Source organism: Oncorhynchus nerka, linkage group LG13, assembly GCF_034236695.1.
Source record: "Oncorhynchus nerka isolate Pitt River linkage group LG13, Oner_Uvic_2.0, whole genome shotgun sequence".
Lineage (NCBI taxonomy): Eukaryota > Metazoa > Chordata > Actinopteri > Salmoniformes > Salmonidae > Oncorhynchus > Oncorhynchus nerka.
Genome location: NC_088408.1, coordinates 59,278,613 through 59,296,139, shown reverse-complemented (window position 1 = coordinate 59,296,139; position 17,527 = coordinate 59,278,613). Strand labels below are relative to the sequence as shown.

Sequence of the window (17,527 nt, the reverse complement as noted above, 5' to 3'; positions counted from 1 at the left end):
GTTTTCATTTGTATAATCACAAGTGACTAGACTACAGAATACAATGTTGAACATTTCTGTCTCTGAAGGGAAATACCTTTGTAGGCCTGCTGTGGCTATTGTGAATGCACCATCTGTGCTGATGTAATTACTCAGAACTAAATGACTAGAACACTGTCAATGGGACACTCACAAGGTGTAAGGATATCCCTTTAACATCCATGTGTAACAGGGAAATGTTCGGTAGAGGAAACATTAATTGATGATTTGTTTCCATCTTAAATATTGGTTCATTGCATTAAACTGTGCATACAACACATTTACAGGCACAAAAGGGATGTGAGAGATAGCTGAGAAAGCAATCAGTCAAAACTCGACTGAGAATCGGATTGATTCTCTCTCTGGGGAAGCCTCAAATTCAAGTGCATCCCACACCACACTCTGCACTATGTTACTAAAACATAACTACTACCACAAGATAGGATATGTAGTGGACACAAGCCAGAATATGAGGATGTGGAATAGTATAGTACTGTACAGTACAGCAAATTTAGAATAGCCTGTTGGAGTTCAATCAGCATGCAGTAGCTAAAGAATGAGTACAATGATTATATTCAGGATTATAGCATCAAAGTATTCCTAATAGAGAAAGAGATGATTGCACTGAATTCATGGAGCATCAGGAATAATACTGTACTAACCAAAGTGGGCTACCTCTGTCAAGATAAACATCTTACCTCCAGATTCTTCATTCCCATATGGTGTGCAACAACTTGGAGCTAGAGACTCTGGTATGTGATGTCTTCTTTTACAGGCCTTGTTGCTTCTGCATTGTTCATCATCATTATTGTCGGAGCGAAAACCAATCATTTTCTCAGCTTTGGGAGAAGTGTGGAGAGCTAATTAAGTGTGTTGTGTTTTGTGGCTGAAGCTCAGTCAGCGATGTAGGGCGCTGTATCCAGACCAGCTGTTCCGTGCTGCCAGAGGGAAGAGGTTATTGCAGTGTACCTCTGTTGCCATGGAGAGGGAATGGTGGATCCAGATGAACAACAATAGCGAAATTACTTTAATGTGCTTTCTTTCCTCTCCTTTCATGTTCTAGGTTGTAACTGCGTTTTTGTGTCCTATGTTCCATTGACCAAACAGTTGCATACGTCGTTTGGATATTGCAATGAGATGTGAAGCACTTGTTTCAAAATCTGTGAGACCAACAAAAAAAACTGCATTTTACGGATGCATTGCAGAAATGGGTTTGATTGAGGAAAGTCATCTTATTCAGAAGTTTATTTTCTAGGACAAAGACTCAATTGTAGAACAAAGCTCATGTTTACTAATATGAATGTTGTTGCAGATACATATGCAAGCTCAACAGAATAAAATGTTGCAATTTATCACTCGAAGAAACAGACAGAAGATTTGTGATGTCAAATAAAAAAAATTGCCAATGGATACTTCACTGGCTCATAGGTACATTGTTTGCACATTCTCGTGATCGTTACAGTGTCGTTTTTTTTTTTGCCTGACAGAAATATACAAGCTCGTCAAATACAATACAATCTACAAAGACAGGCTATCACAGTAAATATCAATACCAACAATAATAACATACTGTATATCAACCCCAATGACAATAAGAAAGTAAAAAGCCTGCCTCCTAGCAATGCTAGACTAGTCTCCTGTACAACAGCGTCATAATGTTGCAAAATACATCCAGAGAAGGGAACCATTTTGGTTGGTAAAAATGCCCATGCAAAAAGAAGATAGAAAAGAGAAAATACACACCACAAAGAAACATTAATGAACCAGGGTGCTTCCAACAGTCTTTGCCTTAACTGTCTGTAGTCTGTGTTCCCAGATATACGGTATTGTCATTGACTAGATTCTTTACACTGTGGTCCATTGGGCCTCATTTATCAATCATACTCAGATCCTACAATGTACCTACAGGTGATCCCATGCAAATGAGTGGTTGTGTTGTGTTGGTTCCTGAGAGGACGTATTGCGCAGGAGAGACAGAATACTTTGAGGTGTGTTATGAGGTGTCATTACACCTGTTCCAAATAGATATTTTGCTACCAACGCATGGGGATACCATTATGGGTTAATGTTAATATAAATAAGAAACATGGCTAGCCTCCCGGGTGGCGCAGTACACCGCCAGCAGAGACCCTGGATTCGCGCCCAGGCTCTGTCGTAACCGGCTGCGTGGGGCAACGCACAATTGGCCTAGCGTCGTCCGGGTTAGGGAGGGCTTGGCCGGTAGGGATATCCTTGTCTCATCGCGCACCAGCGACTCCTGCGGCGGGCCGGGTGCAGTGCACGCTATCCAAGGTTGCCAGGTGCACGATGTTTCCTCCGACACATTGGTGCGGCTGGCTTCCGGGGGTTGGATGCGCGCTGTGTTAAGAAGCAGTGCGGCTTGGTTGGGTTGTGTATCGGAGGACGCATGACTTTCAACCTTCGTCTCTCCCGAGTTGTAGCGATGAGACAAGATAGTAGCTACTAAAACAATTGGATACCACGAAGAATTGGGGAGAAAAAGGGGTAAAAATTCAACAAAAAAAGAAACATGGCTCTGCGTTACGATGATCACTACAGTAGTCTCTCTCCACCTTTAAAGATGCAGGTATCGAGTTACATGGTAAATGGCTGCTCCATTTGACAACCTTTACTATCTGATCGAGTAATTATAATTACTGAATTAATTCACTCTAATACATAAATGTATTGTTATATAGAGCTTTTCCAGATGTTTAGGGGAAACGTGACCTCAGCCACCACCAATGAGTAGCACCCACCTGGGGAAAGTGGTCATGATTGTGTGTTGTGTCCCACAGTTTGGTTTAATATAGTTTGATAAACAAGGCCCCAGATTTCATATCCCTTCAGCTTCTAGAGTAATTCAATTCTACACTACGATACATTAGCCTGCACTATTCCTCTGTGATGAAAGAAGTCAAGAGTGGGTAATTCCATATAAAACACAATCAATATAAGACTTTTGAAGTCATCTAAATCAAGAAAGGCATTACCTTTTCGGTACCTGTTCTTACATTCTGTTTCTATACCTTCTACACATTATATATCATGATGTACTTTATTTCTTGTTACTGAGTAACATACAGGATACTTCTCTACTTCCACAGTACTCTACCCTGCACCTTAGAGACTACAGCCCCTATGTACATACAGTCATTGAACACTGGTCACTTTAATAATGTTTACATACTGTTCTACCCACTTTATATGTATATACTGTATTCTAGTCATGGCTCATCCTATATAACTACTGCTGTACACACGTTTTCTAATCATATACTGCCCGTACTGTCTTTAGACACCATTATATGTATATATATTTATATTCCGGTCTCTGACATTGCTCGTTCTCATGTTTCTTAATTTCTTCATGTATTTAAATGTTTCTGGATTATGTGTGATTTTTTTTATTTTTTATTGCTAAGTATTACTACACTGTTGGCGTTACACAGCGTTTCCCAAACTCAAGTCCTCTGGACCCCAAGAGGTGCAGGTTTTGTTTTTTTGCCCTAACACTACACAGCTGATTCAAATGATCAAATCGGATGATTAGTTGATTATTCGAATCAGCTTTGTAGTGCTAGGGCAAAAACCAAAATGTGTAACCCTTAGGGTCCCGAGGACCTAGTTTGGGAAACCCTGAGCTAGAAGCACTTAGTAATTCGCTGCGCCTGCGATTACATCTGCACATCTGCGTACATTTCCATCTGCGTACATTTGAAATATTCTGTGGATCAGACCTGTGTTCAAATTCAGTTGATCTAGCCAAGGTTGATTGAGCTTGCCTGGTGCAATGGAACCAATGTAACTGTTGCAAAACTACAAACCCCGCCCATCTTACACTCCAAGCAGGCTAAAGCAAATGCTAAAAAATATTTGAACGTAATCAAATAGTATTTGAACCCAGGTCTGCCGTAGAATTAGAAGGTCACAGCATGGCTAGCTATCTACTGCTCCTGCTCGGAGCGAATGACGTGGAACAAGGTAACATTGTACAGCACCTGGTGACCATTATTCCACGCATACAGCGCTCTGTCTTTAGGGTTATAGTCCAGCATGGAGATGTGAGAGTACTTATTCTGGAACGGTATGTCAATGTACTCGTAGGTGGATGAGTTGGTGCTGAAGGCATAGTACACCTTGGTCCCACCGGAGTAGCCATTGGTGACATATAGCGTACCACAGATCATGAAGGCCTCTCCTGCGCTCCTCTTGGGGTGATTGGTGGTCCAGCTCTTGATGATCTGCAGGGTGTTGGGGTTCAGTTTGCTGATGACAATGTTCCCCGCGTTCTGATTGGTGGCATAGACGGCCCAGAGCCCGCCCTCGTCCACCATGAGGTCGATGTCCGAGTGGCCTCCCCAGGAGTAGTGGTACATGTTGTTGTAGCCGGCATAGTCCAGTTGGCGTGACTTACTGATGACGGAGGTCTTGAAGTCAAACTTGATGATGGTGTGGCTCTGGAACTTGTTGAAGTAGATGGAGCCGTTGTAGACCACCTGACCCGTGCCCGACCACGGGTGGGGGAGGCGGTGAGACGTGAAGTTGTCGGAATTCATAAAGTCGTAGATGGACGTGTACTCCCGCACAAATCGGTTGTTGTGGTAGCCGTCCATGTACCACACCTGGATAGGAATACAAGAGCATTAAAGATTTGTCATTCTCAGGTACAGTGTGTTATTGCAAATGTTCTTCTAAAACCTTCCTGTAATATCAAATCATGGAGCGCTTGTGGTCTTTCTGCTGTAACCCTGAGATTAAATTAAGGATATCAAAGTTTTCCCAGACAGACTTTCTCTACAAAGCCAGGGCTTCGACCCTCATCAATCATTGAGAGCCAGTGCGGATGACTCAATTTATCTCTGATCTCTCAGATTTGGAGTGTTGCCGTTCTTGACACAAACCGGTGCGCCTGGCACCTACTATCATACCATATCAAAGGCACTTAAATCTTTTGTCTTGCCCATTCACACTCTGAATGGCACACAATCCATGTCTCAATTGTCCCAAGGCTTAAGAAAATCCTCCTTTAACCTGTCTCCTCCCCTGCACCTACACTGATTGAAGTGGCTTTAACAAGTGACATCAATAAGGGATCATAGCTTTCATCTGGATTCATGGAAAGAATGAATGTCAGTGGTATTCCTTAACGAACACAAGAATAAAAGTTATGCATGATATCGAGTGATATTTTAGTATTTTAGTAAAACAAAACGCTCATCTCTTATCAGACATAAGGTATATATAATATCAGACACCACATGTATAAATAATATCAGACACCAATTATCCCTAGAATGACTTATCTTACTGCAATGACAACCCGGAGATGTAAATACCTCCCATTGTTGTGGTGCCGGTGAGCTAATCCCAGACAGTGAGGCATGAAAACACATTAGTGAGGTTCTAATGGGATCCATTTTGGTGAAAACTTGAGTAATTGGGTAATTCAAACATGATTTATGCTACATTGCTAGCTAACATCTTACATCTGATATTTTATCTTTCCTGAGGTTCCTCACAATTGCATAATTAACAAAACATGTTTTCGCTGACTCTGTTTTATGTTTATACTGTATAATAAATATGATAGGTATTGCAGAAGCAGACCTACCCTAGTGTCATCCTCGGGTGCCAGGGGGTCAGTCATCCAGGATCCAAACCTTGATCCAGACGTCTTAATTGTGATTGGATCGCTGATTCCTGTCAGCTTCCCACATGCTGCAAGAGCCAAAGACACAATGCAAGATACTGCATTTATCTCTGTACTATCAATGCTGTCTATAGGTTGGAAACCAGTGTGTGTGTGTGTGTGTCTGCCTGCATAGGTCAGTGACCTTGATCTACCAACTATACTTGATACATAATTATGTTGAAAATTACATTTTCAATATGACTTGTTTATGATGACAAATCCAGCTTTAGTATTGCATTCTAGTGATCAGTTCAGTGATTTCTTCAGGTTTTGACATTTGTGTTTTAGCTGAAGGGCTCTCTAGCAAGAACTGTGTAGATACTGTATACATGTGTATGCCAGAATCTAGTCCTCCTGCAATCTATTTCTGTGCCTCAGAATCAACGTTGGCGCACTAACTTTGGTCTCGTGGTCTCTGTACAACAGTATCAATTCAATAGCATAGATAAATGATAACTATGAATAATGGAAACATACTTTTCTGTTTTTACATAAAGCACACACTCAATTACTCTCCTCTACAAATTATATATTAAAACCAGGGACAGTAAGTGCAATATTACATTTTGAGTCAATTCACACTCACACCTCCCCCTCACTTCACATCCAGAAAAAAGTAGCAGCCCCCATTCTTCTTAGATAGTGTTCCGTACTATGTAACTCTTGCTATCTCCCATTGCTATAGTACTTGGAAAGTTAAAGCTGAGCACTTGAAACAAAAGTGGATAATCCTCTCATATTGGAGTGAGACATCCTTAAATACAAATTTCTAGGAATTTGCCAGCACATTAGCTATTCTCCCTCCCTACAGGGTCTATGTTTTCCTATTGGTACACTCAGCATCCTAACAGTCAATGCTACCAACAGTGCATGTAGCTGGCTTGATAATGGAATCATATAGTTGCGCGAAGGAAACTGACTTCAATGCATGTTGTCTTCCCTCGGTCTCATTCCTTACCAGTCTATTTCTTTTACGTTTGACCTCCTAATGTTTTTTTAAACATGCATTTTGTACCATTCATTGATTTGTTCACCCTTTCATCTACAGATGTAGGATCTTAATTTGATCACCCTGTCGCAGAATAACTTTCCTACAAAAACATTGTTGTGTATTTGATGTTTAAAAAGGTTTCTGAAGTTTGTAATTTCCTGTTTGTAGTAACCAAATGTCCACTTGGAAGTTTCAGACTTGATATTCCTTTACCAAAAATGTATCAACCCCTACAAAAATGTAAATAAATTGCAATCCATATAATAATTCAAATGTCTTGTTGCAAACGGTCTCAAATTAAGATCCTACATCTGTACTTTCAGTCTTTCACTTATTTTTGACATCAATCAAAGAAACATGGTGACAGGTAGGCTTTGTATCTATATTCCTTCCCGTGAACAACCCAATGCAACAAGGAGATTACTGAAATAAGTAATCTGTCAGTTGTTATATCCTGTCACTATTTTTAGATGACTGCCGCTACAATGGTGTGTAGCTTTTAGTCAAGAAGTGAACATAATCTCATTATGCCCCAGGACTACCTGACATGATGACTCCTTGCTGTCCCCAGTCCAGCTGGCCATGCTGCTGCTCCAGTTTCAACTGTTCTGCCTTATTATTATTCGACCATGCTGGTCATTTATGAACATTTGAACATCTTGGCCATGTTCTGTTATAATCTCCACCCGGCACAGCCAGAAGAGGACTGGCCACCTCACATAGCCTGGTTCCTCTCTAGGTTTCTTCCTAGGTTTTGGCCTTTCTAGGGAGTTTTTCCTAGCCACCGTGCTTCTACACCTGCATTGCTTGCTGTTTGGGGTTTTAGGCTGGGTTTCTGTACAGCACTTTGAGATATCAGCTGATGTACGAAGGGCTATATAAATACATTTGATTTGATTTGATTAGCTCATTTCTGGCACGCATAACATGATGTGCTAGTGATGTAATTTTGACTAAATAGGATTACATTAGCAAAATGTAACTCAAATCACCTGTTAACAACTCTAAATCCTAACATGTTTAAATAGTGGCTAACTTGACATACTGTATGAGGACAATCTCTTTTTTCATCAACAATATTGTTAAGCATTGATGCATTGATTTGTGTGTATGAGGTAGTCGTTGTGAATTTGTTTGATTACTTGTTAGATATTACTGAACTGTCGGAACTAGAAGCACAAGCATTTCACAATACTCGCATTAACATCTGCTAACCATGTGTATGTGACCAATAATTTGATTTGATTTGCAGTAGGCATGTAAGTACATGTAGGAGTATGAATAGGAATAGGTGTAGTCAAGGCATCTTTGATTCCCTAACATGAGAGAATAACTGAGTATGTTAAAGCTGATATACTGTAGGGGTAGAACATGTAGGTGTGATGGATAGATAGAGATCTGCTGGTGTGAGAAGAATAACTACTGTAGCTCTGATTGGCCCCTTGCACAAGGAAGCAAATGGGGGTGTTTCGGTGTTATCTGAGCCTACCTAATTTTTGCATGCACGCACGAAGCCTCTCTTCAAGATTTGACACTCTGTTTTGTAGCTCCTCGTAGTCATAGGTTCCAATCTCCTCCTGGAGTTCATTTAGCACAGACGTCAGATTCTGGATTTCCTCTTTAAACTGCAATACCAATTTTGCATCAGCTTTGTACTCCTCCAACACTGGTATCAATGGTCTAAGTTCCTCCATTTTCGCTTTTATTGCCTGAAAGGTTAAAATAGGCTTGGTTCAGTGTTATGCGAGCAAATGGGTGTGCCACACTTGTCTTGCCCTACTCTGGCTGTCTCCCTATGGTGAGTGCAGAGTGGACCTAACACATTCAACAGTATCATGAGCGGATGTGACATCATCCCAAACATAAGCAGCATGAAACAAGTCCTCGGCACACCAAAAACAATTTGGGAAAATATTTTATTTTCACCTTTTAAAATGCAACATCTTAGGGTTTACACGCTTTCATACGTTTTCTCTGTAGTAAACCAAGTATGTATGTACTAAATTTAACGAGATATGGAATTAAATAAAAATGTAATGAAAATAATAAAAAAACGAACAAAATCTATTAATGGAATGCATCTACAGTGACATGCAGAAATGCAAAGAGCAGTGAAGGTCGGAGGGTGAAAAAGGTGCTATATTTCAAATAGAATGCATGATGCAAATAGTCATTGGTCAAGTTCAGGGATAGAACACTGGGATTGAACTGCCTCTTCAGTCTCTGCAGCTTTATAATTTCCTAAAGTTAGCCCTGCAAGCAAAAAAAATGAGATACTGTTGAGTGTTGAATAATCTAACTCACTAGCCTATCTAATATACACACACAAAACATGCAAGGGTCATCACTCCCAGGGATGTTCATGACAGAACATAGCATAAACATGTGAGGATAGATGGGGAACACGTACACACAAACACACACACACAAACAAACATAAACGTCATCAGAGTAGTTCATGACGTTTATTTTTATTTGCAGGGACAAGCATTTAGGTGTAAGGGTTTCATTTACACCAGAGGCTGTATGTATCATGCTTCCCAGAGTAGTAGTGCCGATCTAGGATCAGTTTGGACTTTTAGGCCTTTATGAATAACATTATATAGACAGGAAGGACCTGGTCCTACATCAGCACTTCTACTCTGAGACGCATGATAAATATGGACCCATAACTCCACTTAGAGGACATCTCTTTGTACAATGTTGTCTATGTAAGAGCAATGTTGACATACCTTATATTGCCTGGCAATGTTCTGTTTGTGGTTCTCCTCCACCTGTTTAAACTTGGTCTCCAGACCTTTCAGTTGGACCTCCATTCTCTCCACGTATTGCAGGTCTCTTTGGGTCCGCTGGTCCAGCACCTGGATAGACTGGGTCATGTTCTGGACCTAACACATAGGAAACAATAAAAAAAAATAAAGACAATAAAGACCTAAATACAGCCCCAAATATACTAAGAATCCTTGTTTTACCTGGGTTTGCATTTAGTGTTTTAGGGTCTTCCCAACATAAAATGTTGGTGCATTGCACAATTAATTGTAGATATGCTATGGATGATTGACTGCAAAAAGTGTCACTGTAATCTCTAATGTGCCAAGCCAGACATTACAGTGATTCAAGTGCTCAAGAGCAACATACTGTTATGTGGACTTGAAGAGCAAGCGAATCAGAAAGATCTACATCCGGGATAGGGATTTAGAGTATGCTAACATGGACTAACGGTTATTCCCCATCAAGGTGCCACATTTGTGCAACACCTGGCCTCCAAACAAGTCTACTGTATAAGACAATGTCAGATCATGCACTACCGTTCAAAAGTTTGGGATCACTTGGAAATGTCCTGGTTTTTGAAAGAAAAGCAGATTTTCTGTCCATTAAAATAACATCAAAATGATCAGAAATACTGTGTAGACATTGTTAATGTTGTAAATGACTAGGACAGCATCCCGGAGTCGCCTCTTCACTGTTGACCTTGAGACTGATGTTTTGCGGGTACTATTTAATGAATCTGCCAGTTGAGGAGTTGTGAGGTGCCCGTTTCTCAAACTAGACACTCTAATGTACTTGTCCTCTTGCTCAGTTGTGCACCGGGGCCTCCACTCCCTTTTCTATTCTGGTTAGAGACATTTTGCGCTGTTCTGTGAAGGGAGTAGTACACAGCGTTGTACGAGATCTTTAGTTTCTTGGCAATTTCTCGCATGGAATAGCCTTCATTTCTCAGAACAAGAATAGACTGATGAGTTTCAGAAGAAAGGTCTTTGATTCTGGCCATTTTGAGCCTGTAATCGAACCCACAAATGCTGATGCTCCAGATACTCTAGTGTAAAGAAGGCCAGTTTTCAGCTGTGCTAACATAATTGCATAATGGTTTTCTAATGATCAATTAACCTTTTAAAATGATAAACTTGGATTAGCTAACACAACGTGCCATTGGAACACAGGAGTGATGGATGCTGATAATGTGCCTCGGTACACCTATGTAGGTATTCTATTAAAAATGTTCAGTTTCCAGCTACATTCGTCATTTGTAACATGAACAATGTCTACACTGTATTTCTGATCAATTTGATGTAATTTTAATGGGCAAAAAATGTGCTTTTCTTTCAAAAACAAGGACATTTCTAAGTGGCCCCAAACTTTTGAACGGTAGTGTATGAAATGATGATGATGGGGAATTAATATCGGCAAAATCCTGCATGGTGAACTGAATTGCTGTTCTCAAGGAACCATACAAGTGAGTGACTCCTGTCCTCTGTCCATAGGCTGTTACTGCTGAAAAGAAGATGTCATGGTATTCATGGTGCAACTGGTGAATGGTGTTTGTTCTAGTGGAACTCTGATAACAGGAGGTAATGGGTACAGTAGTACGTCATGCTACATGGGTGGTTACTTTTTCTAGCAGCTGCCGGAGCTGTTTGGTCCTGGCGTCCCGCGAGCACATGGTCTGTTGAGGCGCCACCACGGTGCATACACAGCGGCCCTCTGTGTCCTGAGCTGAGCTGTACACCTGCCATGACTCCTCCGGGTTGGCTGGCAGCACCTACGAGAGAGACACACAGACAGGGAGAGAGATGATAAGAAAGAAAGAAAGAAAGAAAGAAAGAAACAGAGACAGACACACAGACAGGGAGAGAGATGATAAGAAAGAAAGAAAGAAAGAAAGAAAGACAGACAGACAGACAGACAGACAGACAGACAGACAGACAGACAGACAGACAGACAGACAGACAGACAGACAGACAGACAGACAGACAGACAGACACAGACAGACAGACAGACAGACAGACAGACAGACAGACAGACAGACAGACAGACAGACAGAGATGAATGGAAAAGGGTTATTCGTGTAATGATGGGATGTGACAGTATTTCCATTTCCATTCCATACTGTTCTGGGTCTGACATGTTTTTTTTCTTCAAATTGTCCTTTCCAGCACCGTTTCAGCAACTGTGGAGAATGGTTTACCAGGCCAGTACAGTCCAGCTTGGTTTGGCTTGGCTTGGCAAGGCTCACTGAGTAGTTTAAGATACACCACATCACTAGTCGCACCACATCACTACTCATTTCTAAAACACATTCGCTTATCAAACAATATAATTACATTTTTGGAGGTTTGAACAAAAATCATGATCTCTGCAGAGAATTTGTGCTAGTTTGAAGCGGAATCATTTCACCACAGGGATATACATAACCTTGTTCCAAGATGATGGAGTATGATTACGCAAAATGGCATCTGTAGTTTTGAACCTTGCAGTATGCTCCACATTAATCTTCAATAATCAAACAGACTGTCCACACTTTGAAGACAAAGGGGCTGGCAAAAGGATATAACATCAAATTGAGGAAAACATATTTGTAAATCTACTCAAATAGCTTTTGATAGATTGTGATAATATTAAAGTCATAATCTAGTACTTGTAACGTTTTAACATGATTTAATCTGTGCCGTTACATTTTCAAGCCTCCAATAAAGTCATGAGGTAGAGTCATTTAATTAAACAGTCATTGCCTACTTAGCAACACGCCTTCAGAGTAATAATTAGATACAGAGGCTGGTTGAAATGTGGATTGGTTTAAGTTTTACCACTACACGAAGCCAAAGCAATATAGATATGAATAGAAATATGGCTCTAGATATACCCTGGCAATTAGTGACATGCAGCATATAATGCTAAGATCCATTATGTATATAATTAATATGCCACATTAGCTGTTAGTATATATAATGGAGCCTAATGTTGCTCTTTATATTAAAATACATTAAGTCACAGTTTTATAATTGTTATTATTGTCCATCATTGGACCACATTACCACACTTATGTACAGTATATCAAGTTCATCCATTTAGCAAAGAATATGTGAAAGTTGTTGTATGGCCTACACAAGGTTAACAGGAATAGTAACATAATTATTAGCACTTTATTATATGTTCATGGATAGGCCTACTCGTTTGGCAATCAATAGTCACTACACTCAATTTTCCTCTCTTTTGATGTACAGCTTTTTTCTTTAAATTAACAAACAACATGATCAATTATACGCATACTAATAGATTTGTTAAACTATTTTTATTCGTGCTATTGGCACAAATGTAAACGCGCAATTTGTCCCCAGTAGGGTACATGATTCTAATGGTTCCTGAATCAGCTGTCACTCACGCCTGTGCTCCGGTCTGCTTTCCCTCCTGACGCTACCAAGAGCTTGGTGGTGTTGAGTCCCACCAAGGACGGTAATGTCTGCGACATCCAGTTAGTGATCATAGCCATCGTGCTAAGCACCACTCCAATCTTGAGTAAAGGCACCGACATATCTGCGCTTTCTTCGTATTACCAAAATCTTCATTGTACACATTCCATTGGAGAACTAACTAGGCAAATAACATTGCCAGTCATTTGATGCAACGGCATGGCTGCAACAGCGGACAGTCTGGGTTTGAACATGTTTGGATGACAGGTGGAGGTTCTGCCCTCTTCAAAGGCGACTGTGATGATGGGCCAATGCGGTTGTTTTAAACTGTGAATCCGTTCTCCTGCAATCACTCTCGAGTTTATAAAATGACGGAATTCAGTCGCCTCTTCCATTCGCTGGATACCCCCCGCCCACCCATCACGGATCAATAAACCGCCAGCCAAAATCCGTGGTGCCACGCTTTCGAGTTTGCCACAACGAGACAGCATTATGCACCTTTCCACCTTCTATACCAAATACAAAATAGTATCTTCATGTGAGGGAATACTACATGTAAATAACATGACTTCAGACTTTGAAGTCTATGTGTGATATAATCAAGTGAAGCATGAAACCCCACAAAAGCAATTGAGACAAAACGAGCCCAAACGAACTTAAACTAAACGGCATTCTCAGACTGAATGCCTTAATTGTGTAGGTTACTTAATAACAGTGGCTGGATGACTCTATGCGGAGAATAACTGGATTAGTCCAACCACATTGAAACCCATCAGGATCAACTATCGACAAGCGCTATAGAAAGCTAGGTAAAATCACGTTTAATTGCATCCAAAAAAAGATGTGCAGGATATTGATACAGTTATTCACAGACAAAACGACAAAAATCGTAATCTTGGAACATCTGATTCATGGTAGAGATTTTAAACAACATCAGACTTCACATCAGGCTTGTAAAAAGTCCGTGGCGCAATTATGGCACATGCAGGCATAATGTCTATCGCTGTTCATGGACTTGTTTTGCTTAACCAACCATGTGCAGGGATATCTAGGGACATTCCGCCACCTTGTCGTTACAAATTATATTGCACGCCCATTTGTAAGATACTGTGTAGCCTAGTAGTAGTGACATAGCCTGCCATACCAGCTTCAGGAATGTAAATAAGAATGTCAATTTGTCATGACTATTTGAAAGCACCAAATGCCTGATTCAACTAATCCAGAGTTTGATGATCAGTTGATTAGTGTGTGACCAAGTGTGTTAGTAGTGCTGGGCTAGAACAAAAGCGTGAACACCCTGTTGGTGTCCAAGACTGTCGGAAAAGTAAGTGGCATTGTGGCAGCCAGGGGGAGGCGCTGTGTCACCGTGGAGTGCAAAGCATCTCTGAACAGAGAAACAATTATTTGAAAATAAAATTGAGATATTAAGAAAAGCATGTTCCTGAAGACCAGCATTACAAATAAATACCAGTTATTAATCATAGCTATTAATCATAACAAGAATGATTCGTTTAAAAAAAAAGTGTTTCCCATTTTAAATAGCCGTTTATTATTATATAGGTGAATGATTTTGGTTTGCAGCTTTCTTCCGGTACGATCAATGTAAAGAGATTAGGCTATTCATGTTACAAATTGGGGTAGAATGGTTTATGCAATACTTGTTAAGCTTTCTTATTTAGCCTTTCCACTGACATACTAAACCAATAGGCCTACAATTCTGACTAAATGACTACTGCAGTCACATGTTATAAGCGTGTTTAATAGATATTCTCAAAACAGCGTTACTAATCTACGTATGTAAAAGTGCCCTACTTCTGTCATTGTGAAATTAATAGTTGACTAATTTGATGATTTTTTTTTGCTCGCTGTCCATAGTATCACTTCTCACTTCCCCAAAATAAGTCTTCAGACATGCGGATATGGATAGTCACACCAAGAACCCCCTGAGTGGGATAGGGACTCCGCAATGGACTGAAAGTTTAACAAGATTTACCCAAAGTCTCAGTTCAAAGTAGGCTCTCACTGCTAATGCCATGTGATTAACTTTCATTCAGTCGTTTTGCTCGCCGATTTTGACTTCGATTATCTCACACATAATTGGAATTAATATATAATTAGTTAGATGAATTGCATGTGAAACAACAATTTAAATATTTCAATGTAGCCTAGACTATTTAATTGATTGTCTAATTGTTGTTGTAGGAATAGAGGAATAGATAGCATACAGTTTGGCTATAGAATGCCTCGGTGGATGCGCATAAGAGCTTATCAAATTTTTCGGGGGAGGAAATCCCTTTATCGTCTCTATATCATAATATATTTAAATCTCTAGGCATACATCGTCTTTAATTACGTAATCTGTAGGATAATTCGCAAATCATGTTTTAAGTATCTTAAATGGGGAGTAAAATGGCGTTTATAAACCTACTTGGGTGAGTTCAGTGCCCATCAAGACGAGGAGGGTGAGACTCAGAAGCTTGCTTGTAGGCTGCATCTCTTGCCTCCGATAGCACCAGATCCAGTACTTTCACATGCAGATTGTCTTTTCCACTATGGTCTTCTTCCTCTTCCTCTGTCGTCTTGCAATCTTCGTTGCAGAGCTGAGCACTAAAATAAAGGTAAATAATAAATTTGGTGAGGTGCCGTCACTGCATGGTGTTCAATGCATCTCAGTGCGTTGTGATGAAGATCCTCTTCACTATGTCCTCCTTCTGTCAGCCACCTCGAATGCGAAACATGGAAAGAAAAAACATAAAGCTTTCTCAAATCACAACTCCAACAGCCTTTAGTCAAAAGTTGGCTCCGCAAAACAAGCAGAGGGGTGCACGACCTAAATCACGACAATGCGGGAAGGAGCTAGCCGTGGTGCTGAAACCGGATGTAACAGGAACTGGAGTGGGAAATTCAATAATTATTTGGTGGGTTTGGCCATTAAATGGAGATGGGGCGGGGGTTCATAGGAGAAGAGAGAATATAGAATAGAATGGCGTTCATGGTTCGTAACCTGTAGAACTAGCCAACATTTCAAAAAAATATATAGAATAAATGAAAGTATTATTATCATGTAGTAGCCAACATAATGATGGGTTCTGGGATCTGCTGAGATATATATAGTAGTAGTTGTAGGCCATAGCAGCATTGCAGTATTGGTGTTTGCTACAGAATAATTTTGCATGAAGTCATGGCATCCATCTAATGCATCGGCTACCCCCTTTATCTTGCTTACTATGCTCAAGCTGTGAATACTCACCAAAGTGGTGTCTTACATGCTTATCTCATACTAACTCTTTGTCATGTGATCATAGATTCCTAGATTTATGTCTCTAGATTCCTTTTTTCCCCTGTCCAGGTCTTTAGTTGACATTTCCTCAACTCCTACCTTCCTTGATCTTTTCAGAAATGTCAGAGGGAAACAAGAAAAGGAGGGAAGGTATGGAAAGCGAGCTGCAGAAAAAATGGTGGTATAGCCAGAAATGTCATGAAGAAGAGGCAAGTCAAGGAAAGCAGTGTATGGATTTTTGCACCCACCAATTGAAAGTAGGCCTACTGTAATGATATTGCATATTTATTTGAACTGTTAGCCCTTGTGGCTGGGACCGTGGATTGTCCCGGGCTTGTAGTTGTCTAAATCCCTGCTGTTTGTTGCTTTTATTTAAATGTAAGCTGCCAAGAGCATGGAAACCAGTGGCGGTCGGTGCCGTTTAAAATTAGGGAAGACAATTGTATTTTTGTGAGCATGGCCTTATTTCTATTACAGCATATTAGATGACTGTTATTCATATTACATCCACCCAGTACAATGTAACATCAATAGGTTTAGGCTACTAAATCATACTCAAATTTCCCTATACCCATCATGAGGTTGCTACAATCTAGCCTACTAATTAAAGTTTACAACATAGGTGCACAGCTCAAGATAAATATTTGAGTAGTCAAGGTAACATACAACATAGTGCCTTGCACACTCTTGCCTGCATCTACCTGATCTAGGGTGTAATCATTAGTCTAAACAGTTGAAAAACTAAAGTTCCTATTGGACAAATTAAGGTATGTTTATCCTCGTTGTGTTCCATTTGTTTTCCATTTAATAAATGTTTTTCAACAGAATTGGTGGAATGAGTACACTCCTGATCACCCACAAACACAGTTCCCTTTCATAGCAGCCACATATAAACAGCATGATCAATTTACTTATTGTATAATTCCTTCCTGCATCTCCTCTCATCTTTTCCCTTCACTTTTGGGCGTCAGTGCACAACACAACAGCTCTCTGTGACCAGGCGAAAAATCCTTTCCAAGCCAAACCTTCATACCATAACTGCTAACTGCTACACACAGCCTACACCATTGTCACCATATTAACTTACGCCATAGTCAACATTGCTACTAGAACTAACACATTAGTAAACCCATTTTCACATGTTCAGATTTGACATGCTTCTAATTTTGACAGAAAGTTGTTTTCCTTTCAAGTTGTCACTGCAACAACTGTTGATAGATGTAGCTGGTAAATTCACTCTGGATATCTACTCCAATTTCAGAGCACTCTTGTTTGAGTGTTCAAGACAGCAGAATAACTGACAAATTTATCAACGCTCAACACCTGTTGAATATGGTCGGTGCCAGTAAACATTG

The 17,527-nt window shown here is 40.2% G+C and overlaps 1 protein-coding gene across 2 annotated transcripts in view; it reads right to left on the bottom strand.

The window, feature by feature from the left end:
* Positions 1 to 1,253: 1,253 nt before the first annotated feature.
* LOC115139741 (noelin) overlaps positions 1,254 to 17,527 on the bottom strand; it is a 44,884-nt gene continuing 28,610 nt past the window's right edge. Inside the window, exons 2-7 of one of the 2 annotated variants that reach the window (XM_029677468.2) lie at positions 15,321 to 15,499; positions 11,095 to 11,244; positions 9,437 to 9,592; positions 8,194 to 8,413; positions 5,633 to 5,739; positions 1,254 to 4,643 (exon numbers count right to left, since the gene is read on the bottom strand). In XM_029677468.2, the coding sequence (XP_029533328.1) occupies positions 3,966 to 4,643; positions 5,633 to 5,739; positions 8,194 to 8,413; positions 9,437 to 9,592; positions 11,095 to 11,244; positions 15,321 to 15,386 (1,377 nt within the window). In that variant the 5' untranslated portion in view covers positions 15,387 to 15,499 and the 3' untranslated portion in view covers positions 1,254 to 3,965. Of the gene's footprint in view, positions 4,644 to 5,632; positions 5,740 to 8,193; positions 8,414 to 9,436; positions 9,593 to 11,094; positions 11,245 to 12,864; positions 13,224 to 15,320; positions 15,500 to 17,527 lie in introns of those variants that run through there. The other variant, XM_029677466.2, reaches the window with a different exon arrangement.